Consider the following 20,674-nt stretch of genomic DNA (forward strand, 5'->3'; position numbering starts at 1 on the left):
TTTTTTTCAAATTCTCTGGAGACAGAGGGTGATGGACAGTGGTGGTCAGATCATATGGGCAAATGAGAATGGGAGATCGGATTTATCACAGTTTAGGTACCTCAGAAACAGAAATAGGTAACACTTCTTTCCTCAGAACTAAGGCAAGAATAGCAAGTCCAAAAAGGCCTAGTAATCTTCCTGTAATATTTGTTATTAGATATAATGCTCTTTCACTCAGTCTCTCAACAACTTATTTCCCCCTCTTTCTTCTCGAAGGAGCGTACTATTTCTTTTTCATGTAGTACAAGCACATGTGTATTTGTCTCTTCGAAGTTGTCATTTTGCTTGCTTTCATAAAACCAACTAAGCTGCATGGGATTTATTTCAGTCAATTTTTACATTGTTTTCCCTCCACAGTTCTCAGTAGAACTATAATGTTGGTTAAAACTCCCGTATTAACTCTTGCAAAGCACTTGTTTCTCAATACAGAAGAGAATCACATTAACATCTTCTAATAGTATGTTTTACTAGACAAATGCTTTCAAAATATATGGCTCTCTATAAATGTTTTCGTACTTGATAAGAAGTGCTGTCCCTGAAAGGAAATATGTTAGCCCTCAGATTTAGAGAGTAAGCATTTCAACTTGTGGTGGAAGTTTATAGCACAATAAATCATGTGCTTTTCTTTTACCATATCTTGCAAGCACAGTTGGACAAGAGATGATCAGATTTTTCCCTCTCCACAAGTAAAATTCTTGCAAGGCTGCTGGACAGCTAAAAATGTAGTTGCTTTACTAGTTATGTGTCAAAGTTACAGAGCCTCCGTGCTGGCAGAGTCTGATTTAAGTGGTTGTGGTCAGTCTGAGGAACCTGTGATGTGATAAGATAGCGTTTGTGAGGTCATGTGGTTTGCAAACACCCAATCTAACATAGCAGCTTTGTCTACACAGGATAGTTAAATATACACTCTATGCTTTAGAAAAGGGAATTGCTGTACTCCTTAGGCTCAACTTGTCCTTGAGAGTCAGATGTTAAACTGGCTTGATAATGCCCAGATTGTTACAGAAGTGGAGGACTAATCAGATTGAGAGTCTTATTATCCAGTAACTTTCTCCAATTTAGTCCTGACTTTAATAAAGCAACTAGCTTTAGAAACTGTCTGGCTAAACTAAGCAATCAACAGTCAGAAGGAAGGCACAATGGAATCTCTGTATTTTATGAACTCGTTTGTTTAATTCAATTTACTTTGGGTGGTCATAGTGTAATTAACACAGTCATGTTACACTTGCCCAAAATGATACAATTGATTCCTTAGTGATGGTACTTCATTCCATGAATCTTTGGACACAAACTCCATCTTCATCTTTGCATGAGGTAAGGTTGATTCCTCTCCCTTCCCCCCAGTAACAACACCATCAACAAAATATTTTCCATCCCTTGTGAGGGTGAAGGAAACCTCTAAATGTGAAGAGTGTAACCAGGACACTGATGTAGTCTGTCCTCAAATGGAACTTGTCTTTGTTTCCTTGGATGAGGGACACATGATTCTTAACTGTTTCACCACCACTAGTGACAGATTAGATAAAATAAATGAAGATGGCTGATGGTTTTCACACTGTCCCCTTTTTTTTTCTGACTGTGTCCTACTGCATCGAAGTTCCAGATCTGTCTTGCTGAGCAGTATAGTATTTCTTGATTGCACCATTAAAGATGAACATAGCTATATTGTGTCCTTCTTTAGAGTTTGCCTGGATTGCTAAAGCAAGTAAACTGATAATAGATAAAGTTATTTCACTATCTTGGCAGTAATGTTCTTGACTGTTGAAACTGTGTGACCTGTCTGCTGTACTGATTAGAGCTATGTCAGGGTCTGTTGTGTGTTTCTGTAAATTAAGTTTTTGGGGATTGAAAAGTGGAGGAATCGAGGAATTGAGGTTCTACTGGTTTATCTGAGTGGTTGTTCCTTGCAAAAATTAGGTGCTGCCTAGGTGAGAAGCAAGCTGAAGAGAGGACTGCTATGTGTTAGCTTGTAATAGGTCTCCGTAAACTTATCTGAATATAAGTGAGGCAAACAGTGGAAATGTGGTAGAAACCCCTCCTAAAATTCTTTTATCACTTTGAGTGGCAGCCAGCACAAACGAAAGTAGTTTCTGCAGTCAGAGGCAAAAATGTTACTTACTTAGTCCATTTAAAACTGCTGAGTTTAACTTGTGCTTTAAAAGGACAGAGTAAAAGTGTGAAATGATCATTTCCTGTAACTGTTGCCCGGAATGGGTATATTTTCAGTCTCTCTATCAGCAGTACATTCTAGTTAATGCTGGAGGTTTCAGTAACATTTGTATTTACAGATGCATACTGTAGAGAGGCGCACTGAGACTTAGGTATTTCCTTGGATATAATAATTGCAGTACATTCAGTATGATTATACTGCTGTTTTAAATTATTTTTGTTGTTGTGTCCTCACTGCAAATACACACTTCCATCAGAGCTTCTTGTAGAGTTTCTAGGAACTTTCCATAAATAACTAGTAGGTAGGTGGAAGGAAAATTCCTAGGCCTGTAGCTTGGAACTTTCTTTGGAATTGCATACAATCTCACTACAACAAACCTGCCAATCTTACAAAAATTCCGTCAAGAAATAAAACCTGACTTATAATTGCCAAATACTAACTTTTTTTGAAAATAGTGTAAGAGTTGGGTATTCCTTAGCATTGTTGCTATTTCAATTGCATATTTGATACCTAACTTCAAAGTTTAACTTGATTACACAGCACTAGATCAAAAGCAGATTCTTTAACCATATAGTGCAGTGATCAAAACGTCATGACCTCCCATTGATCGCTTTATTGGTTTCCTGTTCTGATTCACTGGAAACCTTCTGATCTGAACACTTGATGGTGGTTTTAATCTTTGTCACGTTTACAATACAGCAGACTATGGTAAGACTGATACACAACATACATTTAACATCATATTTCCTTTTGGCTCAAGTGCTCTCCAAATAATAATGTTGAAAAAACACTTTTTATAAAAACTTAAGTCAGGAAATATAAGAGTACATTCAGAGCAATAGGAAATAAATAGCTGGACAGCTGGAGCTGAGATAAATATTTCAGATATTTGAGATAAATATTTCAGGTTGTATACCAGTGTGTTATATACTAGTGTGTTACTCTTGGTCATCCTTTTAAAAGTACGAGTTTCAAAAACTAAGGTAATACTTTCATTAAACAGGAGACTAGTAATTAATCACATACTTAATCTTGGATTCCAGAGAGTTAAAGATGAGTTGGGCAGATTCATCTAATGTTGTAGTACCTCATGACTGCTGCTTTTAAGCCTACTATAGATGGAGGAAAAAAGTCAGGGCAGTTTTTAACTGGCGTTGTTAACTTTTAGCAATAGCAGCCATATTTGCACAGCCAGAATAAGCGGCCTAGGCCTGTTCAGGTATTTATCGTTGTCATTCACTGGTGTTCTGGCTCAGACCCACAGTAGGATTATCCAGCCTGGAGTTTACTACTTGCTCTGATTTCTGATTAGCTTTTGTTACCAGTTTCAAGGTGTTTTGCTGCAATTGCTCTAAGAAGTGGATAGATAATACTGCAACAATATTAGATTGGATTTAATTTACAAACTCCAAGACCAGTTGTACTATTTTGAGATAGTGCAGATCAAGAAGTTCAAAGAGAACCTGCAGACAACTGGATATGGACACTTGTAGTCTTCCTACCATGAAATATGCTGAAAATCAGCACCTTTGAACACTTCTGCTATACTGAAAGTAATCAAAAACTAACTTTCCCAATCTGCTTCTTTCTGCTTGTCCTAAAAACTCTAGCAAATCAAAATTAACTTTTCTCCAAGATTCATTTTATTACACCTCAAGATAAGAAGCCAAATATTCCACCAAGTCCTCTAAAACTTTTTGTCAACAGATTTTTATCTTGGTATGACCATTATAAAATTTTTGGGGGGCCAGATGAGATAATGCTGGAAGGAAACAAATACAGCTCTGAACACATCTCTACAAAGCAGAGTTAATTTTCTTTAGGACACTATTTTATATTCTTTATAAATAATACTTTATAGAAACCACTAAACTTGCACTATTCTAGAATCACTAACTCATATCACTTGTTTGTTGATTGTGCAGGTTTCCTGTTTTTGTCATGCTACACTCAGTCCCAAATAAATGGCCAAATGTGCTAAGATGGTCCCAGACAGTCTTGAGTATGTTAGAATGCAGCTTGGCTCTTCCTGTAGGGATCTTACAGGGACTGCCTAATAACCTGATTTCAAAGGTCATTGCTGGACTTCCTAATAATCAACATTTTGTTCATCTCACTGAAAGCTGGGTGAAAATTTTTAGACAAAGAAATGAATTAATGTATATATCAAAGACTTTAAAAGTGTCTTTAAAAAAAAGCTTTTATGAGAAATGAAATGTTTAATGGTGATTCATTAACGCTAAGAAAAGGAAGCAGTTTTGCAAACAAATTTTTGAAATACTCTCACTGCATGTTCTTTGTAAGCATGATCAAGACATTTCCTGCTTTCTTAAGTCACAGCACCTAATGCACTGGATTTTTTTTTAAGCAATTTCAGTTTGCTTTATTTTCCTTAACTAGTTTAATTTCTTTATTTAGTCCCTGATGAGAAACTTGAGTACTGCCTTACAAATATCACCTTTGGGGGTGGGGGAAAGGCAAAAGCAAAGGCAAACTATAGAGCTACGTAGTGGTGGCTCTAGTCTGCTAGACCCGAAATTTATGTCAAACCATCACCCTAAACACTTCAGGCTAACTTTAATATTTTTAGTTTAGGTGAACTCCAGAGGGAAAAGTATTTTTGTTAGTGGCGTTATAAAACTTCCCTGAAATAGTCTTCCAGAGTTTTTAAATGCCTTTTTAAATGTATTCACTTCCCTCCTGATGTCCATGGTTCTTCAACACCCATTAGAGTGTACTGAACAGCTTGATTTCAGAAAAATTTAGCTAATTTGCTGGGATTTTTTTGCTTTTGGCACAAAATTAAATCTTAGGGAACGGAGCAGTAAAGAGAGCTGCATACTAACACTTCCTATTTGAGAATGTCATTGTCTATTGTATCAATTTCAAAATTAGTTAGGTTTTACGATGAAGCAGAATGTCTTTAGGGAATCTGAGAAGACTCAAAGTTGTTCTGAAGAGTTTAGATATTTTAAATTGAAAAGAAAACAAAAAGATGTGTGAAAGCAATAAATGAAGATGTGACCTATTTCCTGAATTCCTCTACTAAGAATATCCAACTATTGCAGATCTTGCATGTCTGCCTCACAGCAAAACGAAGACACGATTCATTGTGATTTCTCTTTCCTTTGCCCCCCCTTTTTTAACATATTGTCTGGATATATTTTGAGGTCTAAAAAATGTATTTTGAGGTCTCCATTTCATCTTTTAAATCGGTAGGGGTAGATATAGCATTGGAGAATCCAGAATGGCTTTGCTGAGAGACTGGGGGGAGGTCCCATCTCTGTAGCTTTTCCAGGATTTCAAAGAGGAGAAGCCCTTCCCAGCTGTCACCTTTCAGTGAGTCCAGGGTTGTTAGAGTCTCTTCCTCAGGAGGGACAACAGCGATTGGGTAGTGGGAGCAAATCGAGTAAATGGGAGTTCCTGGATTCAGCATCTGTTTGGTCAGGTTTGTTTGGGCTTCTTGAATCATCAGTAATTTCCAAGAATGACCCTTGTCTGGCACTGATCATGGCTGTTACTTAGAAACTGTTAATCCTAATTATGGCTGCATTTATAGCTATGGTTTTAGAAAAAAGCCCTTAATGCTAACTGAAGTGAAACAGGAAATTCACTGACGCTGAAATAAAAGCCACAACTTCGAGCTTTGTCCTAATACAGTTACAAAGATAACACACTGCTAATTTAACATATATTTTTAAAATTTGTTAGAGAATGTGTCACTATTTCTAAGCAAAGAATATCGTACTATATACAATATGTGTTGTTGATTTTTACAAATAATCTTATTTTACATGTAATCTGAAGGTATATGAGTTGTCAGGAAAAGACATAGGATAGTCTTTTGCATATGATCCATATGTTTGGGTAAAAACTGCCTCATGCTTGAGGAAAATGAAGAATGTCTTCTAAAGCTGGTTTGGTTTTGCTTTAAACTTTTTCTTTCTTGCAGGATTAATTGAACCATACCTAATTTTTTTTAAATCTCAGACTGTCAAAAAATGGCTTTCATTAAAATGCTCTGATACAATTCTGTCACAATGCATGTCTAGCAGTCCTTTTCACATAAGGAAGCTGATTCTGTTGGGAAAGTTTAGAAATCCTATTTGCATTGTAGCTGTACAGCCATTAAACTTGTTAAGAATTGCTTTAGATGATGGATTGCTATTATTAGTTTCTGCAACCATTCGTTTAGCTCACCTTGTCTCCGTTTGTGCAGTGTTCGTGTTGTGATGGTTTCAGTATGAATGTGACTCAACCTTGTATTTAAAAATGGGCTTCAGAGAGTTTAAGATATCTAAGGAGCTGCTTGTGTTCATGGAAGTGAAAAAGTAGCATGCAAAGGCCTGCAACCTTGACATTGTTCATTTCCTTTGTGTGCATGTGCAGAAATGCTTCTGCATTGTACCTGCTGGATGTAACAGTTGTCTGGACTGATATTTATCTCCCAAATGACAACATATTTTCCATTAATTCAGTTGAAGGTGCTCCAAGTACTTAATTTCCTGAGATAAGCATTTTTCCAAAAGAAGTTACTGGGAGTGATTTTAAAGTAGTGATAGTGTACTACTGTATGCCTTAAAGTGAAGTAATGTCATTACAAGTGGGATAGTCAGCACTAAGTAGCAGTCAACTGTTATATATGATAAGGGATCCCATTAGATGCTGTGGACAGTCTCAGGACATTTTAAGAACTCCAATTAAATTGCTTTTATTCATGTTAAATGTAATTATAATTTAATAGATCATAACTGATTTTTTTTTTGGCTTCTAATTAGGTTTTGACTTCTAAATCTCTACTTTCATCTTGCCAAATTGACAATGCTTTTTATGCATTATAGGACAGGTATTTGAAAATGCTTATGACTTGTTTCTTCAGCTAGAACATGCTTTCAGCAACATTCTAATTTTGACACAGGTTTGTTTTTTAAGTATGAAATCTTATGAAGAGTTCCTGTTACTAAGGTAGAGAAAAATAATGAGGGAACTCTGATTTTTAGATTCCTCTTGTTATGTAAAAGCACTGAGAATTCAGTATCTTTATTCTTTAAATAAAAATGTAACATCTTGCCTTCTGCCAAAACCAATTTTATTCACCTGAGGCAGTGGTCATATTTTTATCGTATTTTGATCTCACCTGTGTATTGTATATTAAATATTTATTGGCAAGTTTTGTTAAAACTTGTCTTTACTATTTCAGAATTGAGTAAATTTCAAGAATTAGTAACTGAAGCCTTTTAAAGAGAGCAGACAGTAGCATTTTAGTTTGAGTTTTCACCACTGAACTCCTAGCTTTAAAAAGTCCTACAGGTTGCAACATAAAAATGTCTCCAAGAGTTTAAGCAGAACTCTTTCACAAAGTGCCACTTGAAAATATGACATATGTTCTCTAGTTAAAAAAAAACAAAGGGTCTTGCAACTGAATAGCACCCTTCAAACTATGAAACCTATGATTTAATATAGAAGACCTTATGAATTGTTTTAAAACTTCTAAATTTCTCTTTACTGTTTCTCCTTCATGCCTGGCTCGATGAGGCAGTCAGCATCAGGTAAGAAAGTTTATTCTGAGGTTCAAGGATCTGATTGTTAGCCTTTTTTCAGCTCTTTTGAATTTGTGAAAATACAGTGTTACTTGTTAAGAGTATGTACAACTAAAGTATTTTCATATGTTGACCAGCAGACATACAGTTTGTCTTTAAAATGCTGAATTCTTTAGGCAAGAGAATGTATATAAATGCACACCTTACTAAGATTCTGCTCTTGATTCAGCTGGCTTTTCGAGGGATAATGATGACATAGATTTTGGTCATATAAAGTTATTAACCCTTTGAAATGTCCTAAAGACCATGTGAATGTGCTGTAGTGAAAACTAGGTTGAAGCTGCAGTCATCTAGACAATATGACCTGGATTTGAGAACTCAAAGCAAAACACATGGGTTTACCAGACCTGGATTTTTATCAGTTGGTTTTTTTTCACAGATGTGATCAGATTTGAGATTCTTGCAAAACTGAAAGAGTAAGAAACAAGTTCATTTAAATGTCACTTGTTGGAGTGACAGAGATCTAGTTCCCTTCACTTGGAGGAGCAGACCCAAAAGTGAAAGCCTTTAATCAATACTGACTCTTTGTACAAAAGAGAACAGAAGTCTATACTCTGTTCAACATGACTGCAAGAAGAGGGTTGTTTTTCCTTCAGGGAAAAGGATAGAGTGGAACTAGGGTGTGGAGGTGTATGTTTGGGTTAGGTCCACACATCCTGCATTCTGAGTCCTTAACCGGATTTCCCATTGTCTTGATATGCTGGCTACACGAATAGCAAATCTTGGCATAATGCTTTAGTTCCTACTTTAAGCTCTTCTTCCATGTTCAAATGAAACACTGACAGCAAGAATCTCAAGTCTGTCTTAAAAAGTGACAGATGAGCTTTGATGTAAGGTGATTCATCAGTTGCAAAATCTAAGGCCTTACCTACATGATGGCAAACATAGAATTGTTAGTTACAAATCAGGAAAGATATTTTCAAGTTGGTTTTTAGAGTCCTGTGACATCACTGGCTTAGCACCCAGTAGCAGCCAAATTGGACAAGGCAATGTTGGGCATCAATAGGAAGTATATTAAAAAACAAATTAAGGAGTTTGTATTGCCACTTGGTATCTAGATAGATGTAGAGAGTTTAAAGAAGGCCTGTAGGGAAGTTAAAAGGCAACTGAAATGATCGCAGCTGTCTTGATCGCTGCCTGTTCATAAGGCTAAAAAGGAGTGGAACTCATCTGTTTTAGAGAGAGGGCTGAGGGAGGCATTGTGACATAAGGTTCAGAATCATGACCGCAGAACTGCTCTTCACCACTTGTTCCTGCATTATTCGAATTCGGGGGCAGTTACTTAAAAAGAGTAGGAGATTAGTTTGAAACAAATAAAGGAATTTCTGGAACTTACTGCCACAGGAAGCTGTGGAGGTACACAGCAAATAAAATCATCAGTCATGGACAGCTGGTCTATAAATGTATGCTGAAGCAGCTAGTAAGAGATTGCACTTATATTTGCTACAACTACTTCTAGACAAGTGGATGGGGGCTTGGTTATATGAAAGTTCTGTTGTCACTGCTGGAGACATGATGTTGGGCTGGTGGACCAACAGGACAGTAATGTTCCTGCCTTGAAGAAAGATACTCCTTTTTCTGTTAAACTGCAGAGCCTCACTTGCTTGACCGTAAAGTTATGTGAGAATGCAAAACTTCATTTTAAGGAACATCTATTTTAGAGCCTTATGCTGATATTAGCCACTGCTATCTAATTGCACTGGAGCACAGGCTGTCTGCAAGTTATTTCAAATGCTTTGAGAAGCCTTATAAAGCCTTTCTGTTGCAACAGAAATTACCAATAATTAGGCTCCTTCAGAAATGCTCCTGAACAAATATTCGATTGAAGTGCCCCTGAACTATCTTCAACTCTGAAAGTACACAAAACTGGAAATAGTGCACAGCTGTTCCCACCTATTCTGTTAAATAATTTTAATTTCTTGAAGATTACTTGCTTTCATCAACACTGAAGTTTAAAAGTCAGTGCAAAACAGATTCTACCTTCAATTGAAAAAACAACTTAAGTATTTTCAAGATTCCAGTGATGCATTTCTAATTGTAAAATAAAAGTAACATTCTGTTGAAGTCTAGATTTTGCAATAAATACAGACATTTAGTACTGATATTTAACGTAAAAGCATTTGTATTCAAATGACAGCATTTACATCTTTGAGAAATGCAACAACTTGGGCAGGTACAAAGTATCTCAACTTCTCAAACTCAAAATGGCTCCCATAAAGAGCAGTAATATGCTTCCTACTGCCTGTGCTTTTCACGCATCTCACTGAAGCAGGTTGGAAGAGACCCTGGGAGGCCTCTAGTCCAACTGCCTGCTCAAAACAGGACCAACACTGAATTCAAAGCAGGTTGCTTAGGGCTCTGTCAGTTGGGTGTTCAAACTTAATGACATGAAGAGTCCACAGCCTCTGAACAACCTATTCTAATTCTCAGCTAGCCTCATAGCAAATATTCTCCCTTCACATTCAAACACAACTTTATGGTTTGTGTTATGATCAATGTCTCTTCTTCCACCATGCATTTCAGTGAAGATCCAGCTCTCTGCTACCTTAAGGTATAAGCTCCTGCCCCTTAACCCTTAAGTCTTGGTGCCTCTCATTAATCTTTTGTACTGAGGAAGGAACGAGGTAGCCAGTGTGGAATAGGAGAGATGCAGTCTAACAAGTGCCAGATAAGAATCCATTCCCATGCCGTACTGGTTGTGCCCTTGTCACCTCAGCCTAGTGTGTTGTTAGCCTTTACACCTGCCCGGGGACACTGCATTCACGTTTAGCCTCCTGTGTGTCAGGCCCCCCATGTCCTCTTCAGCAGTGTTGCCCTCCAGCTTGTTGATCCCCATAATACAAATTCTATGCTGTGGTCTGTGCTTCTGGCTGAGGTGGCCATGTCTCAAGCAGACAGAAGTTACAGAACTCTGTGACCACTGATATTACCATTGATTGTCATGTATATTCTCTGCAGTACATTTATGTTTCTTCATAACAACCTGTTTCCCCTTGGATGCGAGGAGTACTTGAGAAAAAAGGCAGGCAAGTGTGAAGCTGCAGATCAGAAGTGTTTCTGGAGGGTCACAGATTTGTTATTTTAATGAAAGGATGCACAAAGATAACACCACAGTGTTTTCCTGAGCTTCCTTTAGGAACTGGCAAAGGTTGTGTCTATTCATGATTTTTTCACCAACAGCATTTTCCACAGACTCTCCATTTGGAAAGGTTACTACCTAAAACCGTAAAACCATGATTTTGTCATATTACCGAAATATATTCATCTAAAGGTATTGTGTTTTAAGGCTTCAGGAAAACATCTGAGGTCACTGGCTTGGCTTTCTGAGTTTTCAAAACAACTAACACTGAGTATCAGCTTTATAATTGCAGGTGAACCAATGGCTCAGCTCTGCAGACCTAAAACCATATAATTTCCTACTCTAATATGAAGTTTGTAGTCACTGGTACAGTGGATCTTTTTTTTTTTTCCTGTGGTGAGGGCGGAGAGAAATTGTTGGGTTTCTGTGTTTTATTTTCTTAGTGACTAAAATTGATAGCTGTTTTGGAAAATTCATGTGGTAGCTAATCTGATCATATTGCAGGATATTTTCAGAGATAATATTTCTAAATAACACAAGAATGTCTGTATCAGGCTGTCTGTATCTAGGTATATAAGCTAGTAAAAATTATCTATTCCAGATATATGTTACTGTCCAGTATCTAATATCTGGCATAAGCTTAATTTGCTTGCATCATGAGTTACGCTGTGCAAATGTAGAACTCTGTTCTGCTTGCCTTTATATAAGCAAAGACCTCATGAAACAACTGCAGCCTATGTGTATGGGAAGACAATGTAAAAAACTAATGTTAGTGCACATAGTAAACAAGGTTTAGATCTGCAGCATGTATCCATATTCCTAACAGGGATGTTCTGATATTAAAAGGTGAAGCTTTTACATGCTGTTAACATGTGATTTAATGGCAGCTAGTGTGATTATGACTCATGTGATTTTTTTCCAACTCCTTTTTCTCTTCTACACAAGCCCACGGTAAGTACAGAGATTCCTTCTTCCCCAAATGGACAGATAAAAATCTCCCACTGGTGTTCAATACTGAGGACATACATGTACTCGTTAATTATTAAAGTGAATATTGCTTCCGATTTCTGAAACATCAAATAGATTTCTGTAAAGAAACCCTTCAGGCATTTTATTCTTTCTATTCTCCAAGTCTCTTACTATGAAAAGTTGCTTACAAAGTAGCACTTGGTGCACCTTCTGTTTTAAGCTTTCGGAGTAACATTAGGAAGGTTCTGTAATCCATTTTTAATGTTTTTCTCCATCCTCAGGATTTTTTATCTTAATACTCTTATACTGTTAAACTGACCCTGAGGGACAGTTGCTACTAAAAGCTAATAAAAGTGAAATTATAAAACAAACAAACACCACAAAACCAACCCACCTCTGGAATGTTGTCCGTGAGTTATTTTTCATTAAATTAACAGGAGACTTCAGCACTTTAGGGTTTAGTTTTGAATAGCTTGCATGCGTGGTTGTAATAGTGTATTACTCCATAGTGCATTGAATTAAAATGTTATCTGTCTATGGTCTGACAGTCATTTTTGTCTTGTTTGATGTTCTCTTAAAATTGCAACTACAGTCTATTCATGCTGTATGAAGAAATGTTTCTCTCATACTGCTTGATCTGAAATCTCATTGGATCTGAACTAGATAGTTAAGACAATCTTGCAGTGGAGACAGAACTAAACATATTCTCTGGGATTTTCTTCTGTGGCTGTGTGAAACTGGCAATATTCACTTGGGACCCCGCTCTTTGGAATAGGGGAAGGGATTTCTCAAGTGAGAAGTCAGGTGATACAGGAGAGAATGGACCTGTAAAAGCAGATGTTAAGGCCAAAAGTCCTGTCAAAACAAATAGGCCACTCTAGAAAATAGAAACCATCCTTGTGGGGATATTAAAGATGCAGTAAATAGAGGGATCTGTCATTACTGATTCTAGGTACCTTCATTATTAAGCCTTAAAACTGTAGTACTTGAAGTGATCATCAAACGTGCTACTTCCAGATCTAGCATTTAATTTTATCCACTAAGAGTTCAGTGATACATTTCTTGAAAATGTGTTTGGTTTTTTGATTTCGTTTGGTTTTGGTTGTTTGGGGTTTCTTTACTACTGGACTCTTGAGCTCTGATTAACTGTTAATTTCCACTTTTTTGAACAGATCAAATGTCTAAAAGGCCAGAGAGACTTCTCAGACCAACCCACTTTTGATGGGATTCACATTGTCAACCATTTCACAGGAGACGATGAATCATTTCATTCTTCTGATGAAGATTTTATAACTAACTCCATACAGGAGAGTGGGGTGAACTTTCATCTACCCAGAAGGACTGGTCAGATGGCTTTGGATCACACACTTGTAGACAGCAGTGACAGTGATACTGAGGAAAGTGCCCTTCAGACTGGGAATTCAGACAAGATGGTTTCTAAGCAGAGAAGAATGGAATCTTACTCTACTACTGTGTGATTATCACTGTGACGAGCACTGAAGACTTTCCTAGTTCTTTAAGGCTGAGAAACCATCCAGCAGTTAGCTTAGGCAACTATTGGATCTGGTCTGGCCTGTGATAAGAATATAGATGTACTGTTTGTCTGCCTTCTCTCTTTGCCAAATCTTGCTAATGACATACCATTGCCATAAAACAGGCTGGGAAGAAGCTGATGGATGACAGTTCTGACAGTATTACTGAATGTTCTTTGGTTTAGAAACTGCAAATATATTATTTCTTTAGTGCATAAGAACCATTTTTGCTGTTCACAAACACGGGAATTATTTTCCTCAAAAGAAATTGCTTTTGTGCAATATTTTATGCTCTGAACAAAAGTGTATGTTTTACATTGTTATCCTTTTGTGATCAAGATGGACCCTAGTAAACCATCTGATCATGACACATATATATATAAAATTACCTTATACTTCTCAATTACTTTTGGTTTTTTACTAAAGTTATTGGATGCCCACAGAAGGCTTGACAGAGAAGCCTTTATCTGTAGTACTTCATGTATGCCAATAATGGTCACTAATGTCATAAAGGTGTTTTCACCATTTTCACTTAAATCTACGTGCATCTGCTTTTGATGTTGCTAAATAATAACTGGTCTGAAATATATTAATTACAATAATGTTTATTTTGTACATATTTATATATCTACACCAAGCTGAAAATGTACATTACACCATTTTATATGAGGAATGTAAATGTTGCAATATTACTGTCTCTGGTATTCTAACAGGAAAATGAATTCTGTATATACACACTAGAAGTGAATTACTAAATAAAGGCAAAACACTAACTTTACATTCAGTTTCAGCCTAGCTACACTAACAAGCTCGTGTCAGAAATGCTTGTTCAAAACACTATTGACTGAAATCTTTTACCTTCATGTATATGTAATGAAAATAAATTTTTCATGATTTAACAAGGTTGCAGCATTTACTGTTTAGTCACTTCCAAGCTACAGTCCTTGGTTACCACATAGTCACTTGTGGCCTCTAGATGGGTTCAAATAAGGTGAAAAATTATTCAGTTCTAATGAACACATGGTCAATGCAGTGTAAAATATGTAAGTTCAGTCTTCTTCCAGTTTATACTCCAGACCTATGTAGGAAGTGAGCTATTGGTGCTGTCACCAAATAACTGCGATTGAGCAAAGCAGTGAGAGCTGAGCTGAGCATTCTGCTTTCAGTCTCCTGAAAACTGAGATCCAGTAAAATGGCTTCACCTACCTGAACAGAACAACATATTCTCCTGTTGTCATATGAACACTTACTTGCCCTCTCAGACACATTCTAGTCAAGAATATTCTTAATATTCCATTATTGCCATGTTATGTAATTAAGCAATCCTTAAGACTTCCTTTAGCAATATTTGCAACTGTTCTATTAAAAAAAAAGCCACGCACAAGTTGGTACTGATAGGCAGCATGTATGTTAACTGTCTTGCTACTCACAAGCAGCAGTGTAGTTGTTTAAAACTGCAGAAGTGTGGAAGCATACTGCTGAATGCATCTGCCAGGCCCATGAGGCATTTCCTTTCCCTTTATTTGGAATGTATTTTCAGAAAGAAACAGCACGAGTGAGGAGATTAACAAACTTTCAAAGAATGATAGAGAAGGCTGCATGGAAGTAGCACATTCTGGGCCTCTCAACTGTAGTATCTGCCCAGGTGCATCTAATTTACATCTTAAAGCACGTAGGTGACAGATTCCAAATTACTGATGTCTGCAGCTCCTAACTTGCTTCAGTATTTCTGCAAAATTTCCCCACATCCTACCACTGATTATATGTTGTTCCCAGTATAGCCTGTGGGAATTGCCAGCTCTCAGGTGGATTAGCTCACTGATTCTTATCCCTGATAAAAATTTTATGTATGCAAAACCAAATTAGGAGCACTTTTGTTCACAAATGAGTAACAATTGTCTTTTTGCTTCCAACGAGCATCTGCTAACTTAAGTTTGCACCTGGATCATTGTTGCCCAAGAGGATAGGTGACAAATGTCTTGTTGCCTGTCATCAATACCAGCTGCAAGCCTCTCTTAAAGGTAATCTTCTGTAATAAGTGGCAGGCACAAAATTCAGTTGAAGAGCCATAAAAATCCTCTCTGTTTGAACAGTGAAGTGTTATGATTTTGCAATAACTGCCTTATAATATTCAAGTGATAGCAAATGAGATTAGCTGGCAAGAGTTATTTCCTGAACTTTTGTGGTCTTAAAGAACAGAATAAATACTGATACTGAATAACAGCATAAATAAAAATATTAAGGGAAATACAGAAGTCAACCAGCTACATCTAGTGATAAAAATGAGTCACTGGACATGCTGCAGTTTCAGAAGACTTGGCTATACACAGACTATCCTAGGAAGACAGTGCAAGACAGGCTGCTCAGCATCATCCTGCTTTTTCTGCAACTCTTCTGGCAAAAAAAAGACACTAATCTCTTTGCTGTATGTATTATAATTTGACTGTGCATGAGAATATTGTCAAGTTATTAACAGCATAACAATATATTTGTCAATAAATAAAACATTAATTATGCTACATACCATGACCTTCTAACAAACATTGCTAATTGCTTAGATTTGCTTTAAAATGCAGGCTGGAAAAGCTCAATGCTAACGCTAAAATCATAAGGTTAAAAAAAGCACGTAAACATGAAAACTCAAGATTCTTGAATATGTAAGTGCTGCAGCTGAGAAGAGAGGTGAAATAGGGAAGGGGGATGCCCTGCTATATATGGGGTTTATATGTAAATTACATTTTATGTAATTGTAAATTACAATTTTATGTAGTGAAAATGGTTGTGATTTCCCCAGTCTGATAATCAAATGCCTTCACTAATTAATTTGCATTTTCTTATGAGTATTTTAAGTACTAATAGCATTTATGGTTAGACCTCTTCTTACTGAAGTCATTTCATATGTCAGAAGCTTTGTAACATTTGTGAAAAATTTGGAACATGACTGTTTGGGAGAAAGTACATCAGTGAAGATAAGAAGCATGTATTACATTCACAGCTCAACAACTCTTTATTCTCATTGGTCACTTTTTTTTTTAAACAAAAAGCAGACCTCATCTACATACACATCCACAAAGTACTATTGTCCACTAAATTCAATTTTCAACTGTATCTGCAATTTCCTGTATTAAATAAACTGCTATGAAAGTGATTAAAAGAAGCATTCACGTAGGAGTTTGCATAAATTTAACAAAACCACTTTGTAAATTCTGTACTATTGATTTTGATCAGTACTCAACCCTTTTTTAGAACTGCAACACAGAAGGTATTGCATGTTTTTCTGAAGTATTTAATATAATCACTGTTGTGTATCAGAGACTGTGTTAGTGATTTAGTGAAACTTGATGCTCACACATTTCTATTTTAAGCTAGAATAACCTAGAGATATGTTAGCATAAAAATTCCCACATTTTATATGGGATATACTGCTAATTCTCTTACCTGTCGAGGCTCTAAATAATGTAACTCATTTCGGGAGAAGATAGAGGATGATGCAAATCCCCTAGGAGAGCCACTAGGCTAATCCTGGAGACTAAAAAAAAAAAATCAACCTGTAAGATAGAGGTTTGTACAATCTATGTGGAAACTACGGTGTTATGTTCAATCGTGCACCAGCTACTAATTCCGTGTATTGAGAGAAGAGAAAAGCTATGTATAACTAACAGATTTCTAGATTCAATTAAGTACATTTTTGTTCTGTGAAATACTTCTATCATTGTAATTACATCAGCGTATTTTCTGTAATTCTCTGATGATTTTAGCTGGTGATGGAGTTCTTTGTTTTGGGGTTGGGGTTTTTTTGTTGTTTTGTTTTGTTTTTAACCTAAGAAAAATCGGTGAAATACATTTCCGCAGTTAGGCTTTAGAACCCGAAATTCTGAATAATAGGAAGTACACAGTAAATTGACTTTCAACATAAGCTCTGTATAGCATGGAGTTTCAGCTTCAGTGGAGAAAGCGTTACATATGCATACCTACGCATGCCCGGGCACTGACTGACTACTGAGATACAACCGCTAGATCTAAGATACAACAGCTTAACACTCTCCCTTTCCAGGAACTAATACCTTATTTCACAATTAGGAAAAACAAAAGCAGTGTAGCATACTCTTAGAATTGTAGACTACTACCCAAGTGACTGAAACTTCTACTGTCCCACTACGAGAACTAAAATTCCTATGAGACCATTTCACATAGTCTGTGTTCATGCCAGCTTTCAACACCACAGCATAGTGTCACTTTCCCTCCCCAGTTTGTGCTTACAGGGATCATTACTTTTCTAATCTGCTCTGAGACCAGCAGAAGTTATTTTGCACTTTTTTTGATTGCTGGAAAAACCAGTCAAAATCACTGATTAATTTCTCACATGTTTACATCACGTGTTTATGTCACAAGGAAAACCATAAAGGCAGCAGTGAACAAGATGGTGGAAGAAAAAATAAACAATAAGCATCATGTTAAAAACAGGTTTTTAAAAAAAAGTTATTAAAAAAAGATATACTTTCCAACAGAATGCACACTACTACAAGTTCTAGCAGCTTCTCATAGTGAAACTGTTCTGCATAACTGTGCTCCCAAATTTTATCACTTTAAAGTATGAACGAATTCCCCCCAGTATCACCCTCTTTGCTGCCTTCTCCCAATCCTGACTTCCACACACATCAAACTACTTCTCCTCTCCTGTGTACCAAGCACCTAACCTGTCAAATCCTGGTCTTCAGATTCCTGTTGCAAAGTCTCTCATCACTTCTGATCGAAGATCTCACCTGCAGCCCGTCGCGTTTGGCGCCTTATCTGATGTTATCTTTAGCTCTAAGAGTGACACCAGGCAGCTGCTGTGAACAGTGCAGGGAATTACACTTAATAGCTCTTCAGTTTTAAGCACGACTATAATAAAATCGCACTCTACTTTAAATCCCTTCTCTTATTTCTTCCCCTCTTTTGACACCAAGGGGTAGCAATCGTACACTTATCATTGCATTCAACTGTATCTTACCAAATTTTTACGTTTAACTTGGAATACCACACTCCCTTTGGGGGGAAGCATTGGAGCAGCTCCGTTAAAACCCAGCCCTACACTGCCCACGAATTACAGCCCTCCGCCAACTCAGGGCCTGGGTTTTGGCTTTTTCCACCCTGAGAGACAGAACACTTGGCATTGTCACAGAGCTCTTGCATGTCACACGATGGCCACTGCACAGGCAAGACCACCTCAAAGGTTACTGAGCTGCGGCACACACGTCACACAGTAAACCAAGAATAAGAGCCGAGCCCCTTCACCTCTGTTCACCGTGCTGTTACTGCAGATAGCAGCTCCTCTCGGCGTGGGGAGGACCCTGGGGCGATGGCTGTGGGCGGCTCCCCGCGCGGCGGAGGCAGCGCTGAGGGCTCCGCTCAGGGCTCCCCTCAGGGCTGAGCGCGCGGGCCGCCCTCGCGGGCCGCCTCGCGGCGCCGTCGCGGGCGCCTCGCGGGCCGCCTCCGCGGGCCGCCTCGCGCGGGCCGCCTCCGCGGGCCCCTCCGGGCCGCCTCGCGAGGCCGCCTCCGGGGCCCAGTCCTCGCGGAGGCCGCCAAGGCGGCACGTGCACAGAGGCTCACGCGCACGAGGCGCCCCGCGCCGCCCGGTAGCCCCGAACCTGCGGGTGTGCCCGCACACCTTCACCCACAGAGCTGGAACCTGCCTGAGGCCCCGCTGGCGCCCCCGGTCATCCCCGGCAGCACTCGTGCGCAGAGCCCGCGTTCCGCTTCCCCCTCCCCACCGGCGGCGTGAAACAAATGGCCCGTCCAGCCGGGATTCCGGGAAGGCTGAGTCCATTCCAGGCACGAACTGGGTTTGCAAATCACGAAACACAGCCGGTTTCGTACCATTTCCCCTCTAATCGTTTGAGAAAACTGACCCCCCAGAGCCAGATGTCTGTTCCCGGTGCCCATGAAGCGCCCACCCTCACACGAGAGATTATATGGCTGTATATGAAGCATTCGCTTGGTTCACTCGTTGATTTCTTTATTTCTGCTGAAGGGTTTAACCCGATTAGGGAGCAGAAGGTGCGGAAGGGCCGTCCGCAGGTGGGCCGAGCAGAAGGGGCTGGGCGCAGTGCCTCCCGCAGGACAGCCCCGAGCGGAGCCGCTCGGCGCCCGGCAGCGCATCCCGCACCCCGCATCTCGGATGGCTGCGAGCGCCCTACGCACGGAGATCACCGCGCCTTACAGCGTGCTGCACCACCTGTATAAATTTTGAATTTACATATATAAAGACGAATATGTATTTTCTTGTAACCAGGTCACAGTTATTTATGAGCGCTAATACTAATTTTTTCTCTTGCCTTCATTACATCCAATCAAAGCGCCCTGTAGCTAGGTACTCAAAAGGGTATGAGTTTATCATCCCATTTCAGAGGCAAACGAGAAAGACTGTTTCTCGAAAAGTCACAGTGAGTCAACGAAGACGCATACACGAAATTAGACCGAGTTGTTCTAATCTGGTTATTTCTACTGATTCGAGCATTGATTTTTGAAGCCGAAGGCGTGAATGATTTTCAGAGTAATCAACCGAAGGCGCAGCAAGGAGACCGCGGTACACAGCTGCCGTAAGTAAAACTGCTGTGCCCAGCACCAGGAACTTTCCGGCAATAATGAAGGTGTTAAGGGCGATGTGTCAGTCGTGTTCTTCAGCTTCCTTTTGTGTCACACTAAACCACCAGCAAAAGGTTGGACAGTCTTTCCCGTGGTGGTGTTTGCTTGCTTAGTAAGACTTTGGGAAGTCAGGTTAATCCTATGTTCCACAGGGGCTCACTGACATCAAATGACTAATGTTTCTGTGAATGCTTCGGGGGTGGTGGCGAAAAAAACATCTGCTCGCAAAGCCAGCATGCTCCAGGGCGTGAGGGAGGCTGAAGCTTCTGTCATGTCCGACTTCAGTCTCAGTCGTTTCTGAACGGAAAATGGTGTTAAACCTCGACTGGCTCACTGCAGAGCCGCATTTTGAGGGGCCCTACAGCCATCGAAACGACGCTGGTGACCCGAGATGTCAAATAGCGAAGCCCAGAACCACCTCAGAAAGATACCGGAGACCCGAGCTGGATTTCCTGGCTGCGTTAGGAATCCGAGGCTAGACCTGGAAAACTATGTTTTGAGGTCGTGTGTGAGTGTGTAAAGCAAGGCAAGCCTTTTTCTCTTTGCCGCCGGTGCCTGCCCCACGGATCCTCCCCGAGTCAGTGCACCTAAGCACGGGCACGCAGGGGAGGACGGCAATCGCTTCCCTCCTGCGTGTTTGAATCGCTGTCAAGCA

The 20,674-nt window shown here is 39.0% G+C and overlaps 1 protein-coding gene across 7 annotated transcripts in view; it reads left to right on the plus strand.

Moving 5' to 3' along the window:
• Positions 1-14,294, plus strand: part of EVI5 (ecotropic viral integration site 5) — a 75,616-nt gene extending 61,322 nt beyond the window's left edge. For 6 of the 7 annotated variants that reach the window (XM_018072066.2, XM_018072065.3, XM_008921896.4 and 3 more), the window contains one exon: positions 13,033-14,294. In XM_018072066.2, the coding sequence (XP_017927555.1) occupies positions 13,033-13,338 (306 nt within the window). In that variant the 3' untranslated portion in view covers positions 13,339-14,294. Of the gene's footprint in view, positions 1-7,751; positions 7,762-13,032 lie in introns of all 7 variants that reach the window. The other variant, XM_018072069.3, reaches the window with a different exon arrangement.
• The last annotated feature ends 6,380 nt before the right edge of the window (positions 14,295-20,674 follow it).

The sequence above is a fragment of the Manacus vitellinus genome, unplaced genomic scaffold, assembly GCF_001715985.3.
Source record: "Manacus vitellinus isolate BGI_N305 unplaced genomic scaffold, ASM171598v3 scaffold_21_pilon, whole genome shotgun sequence".
In the NCBI taxonomy this organism is placed as follows: domain Eukaryota; kingdom Metazoa; phylum Chordata; class Aves; order Passeriformes; family Pipridae; genus Manacus; species Manacus vitellinus.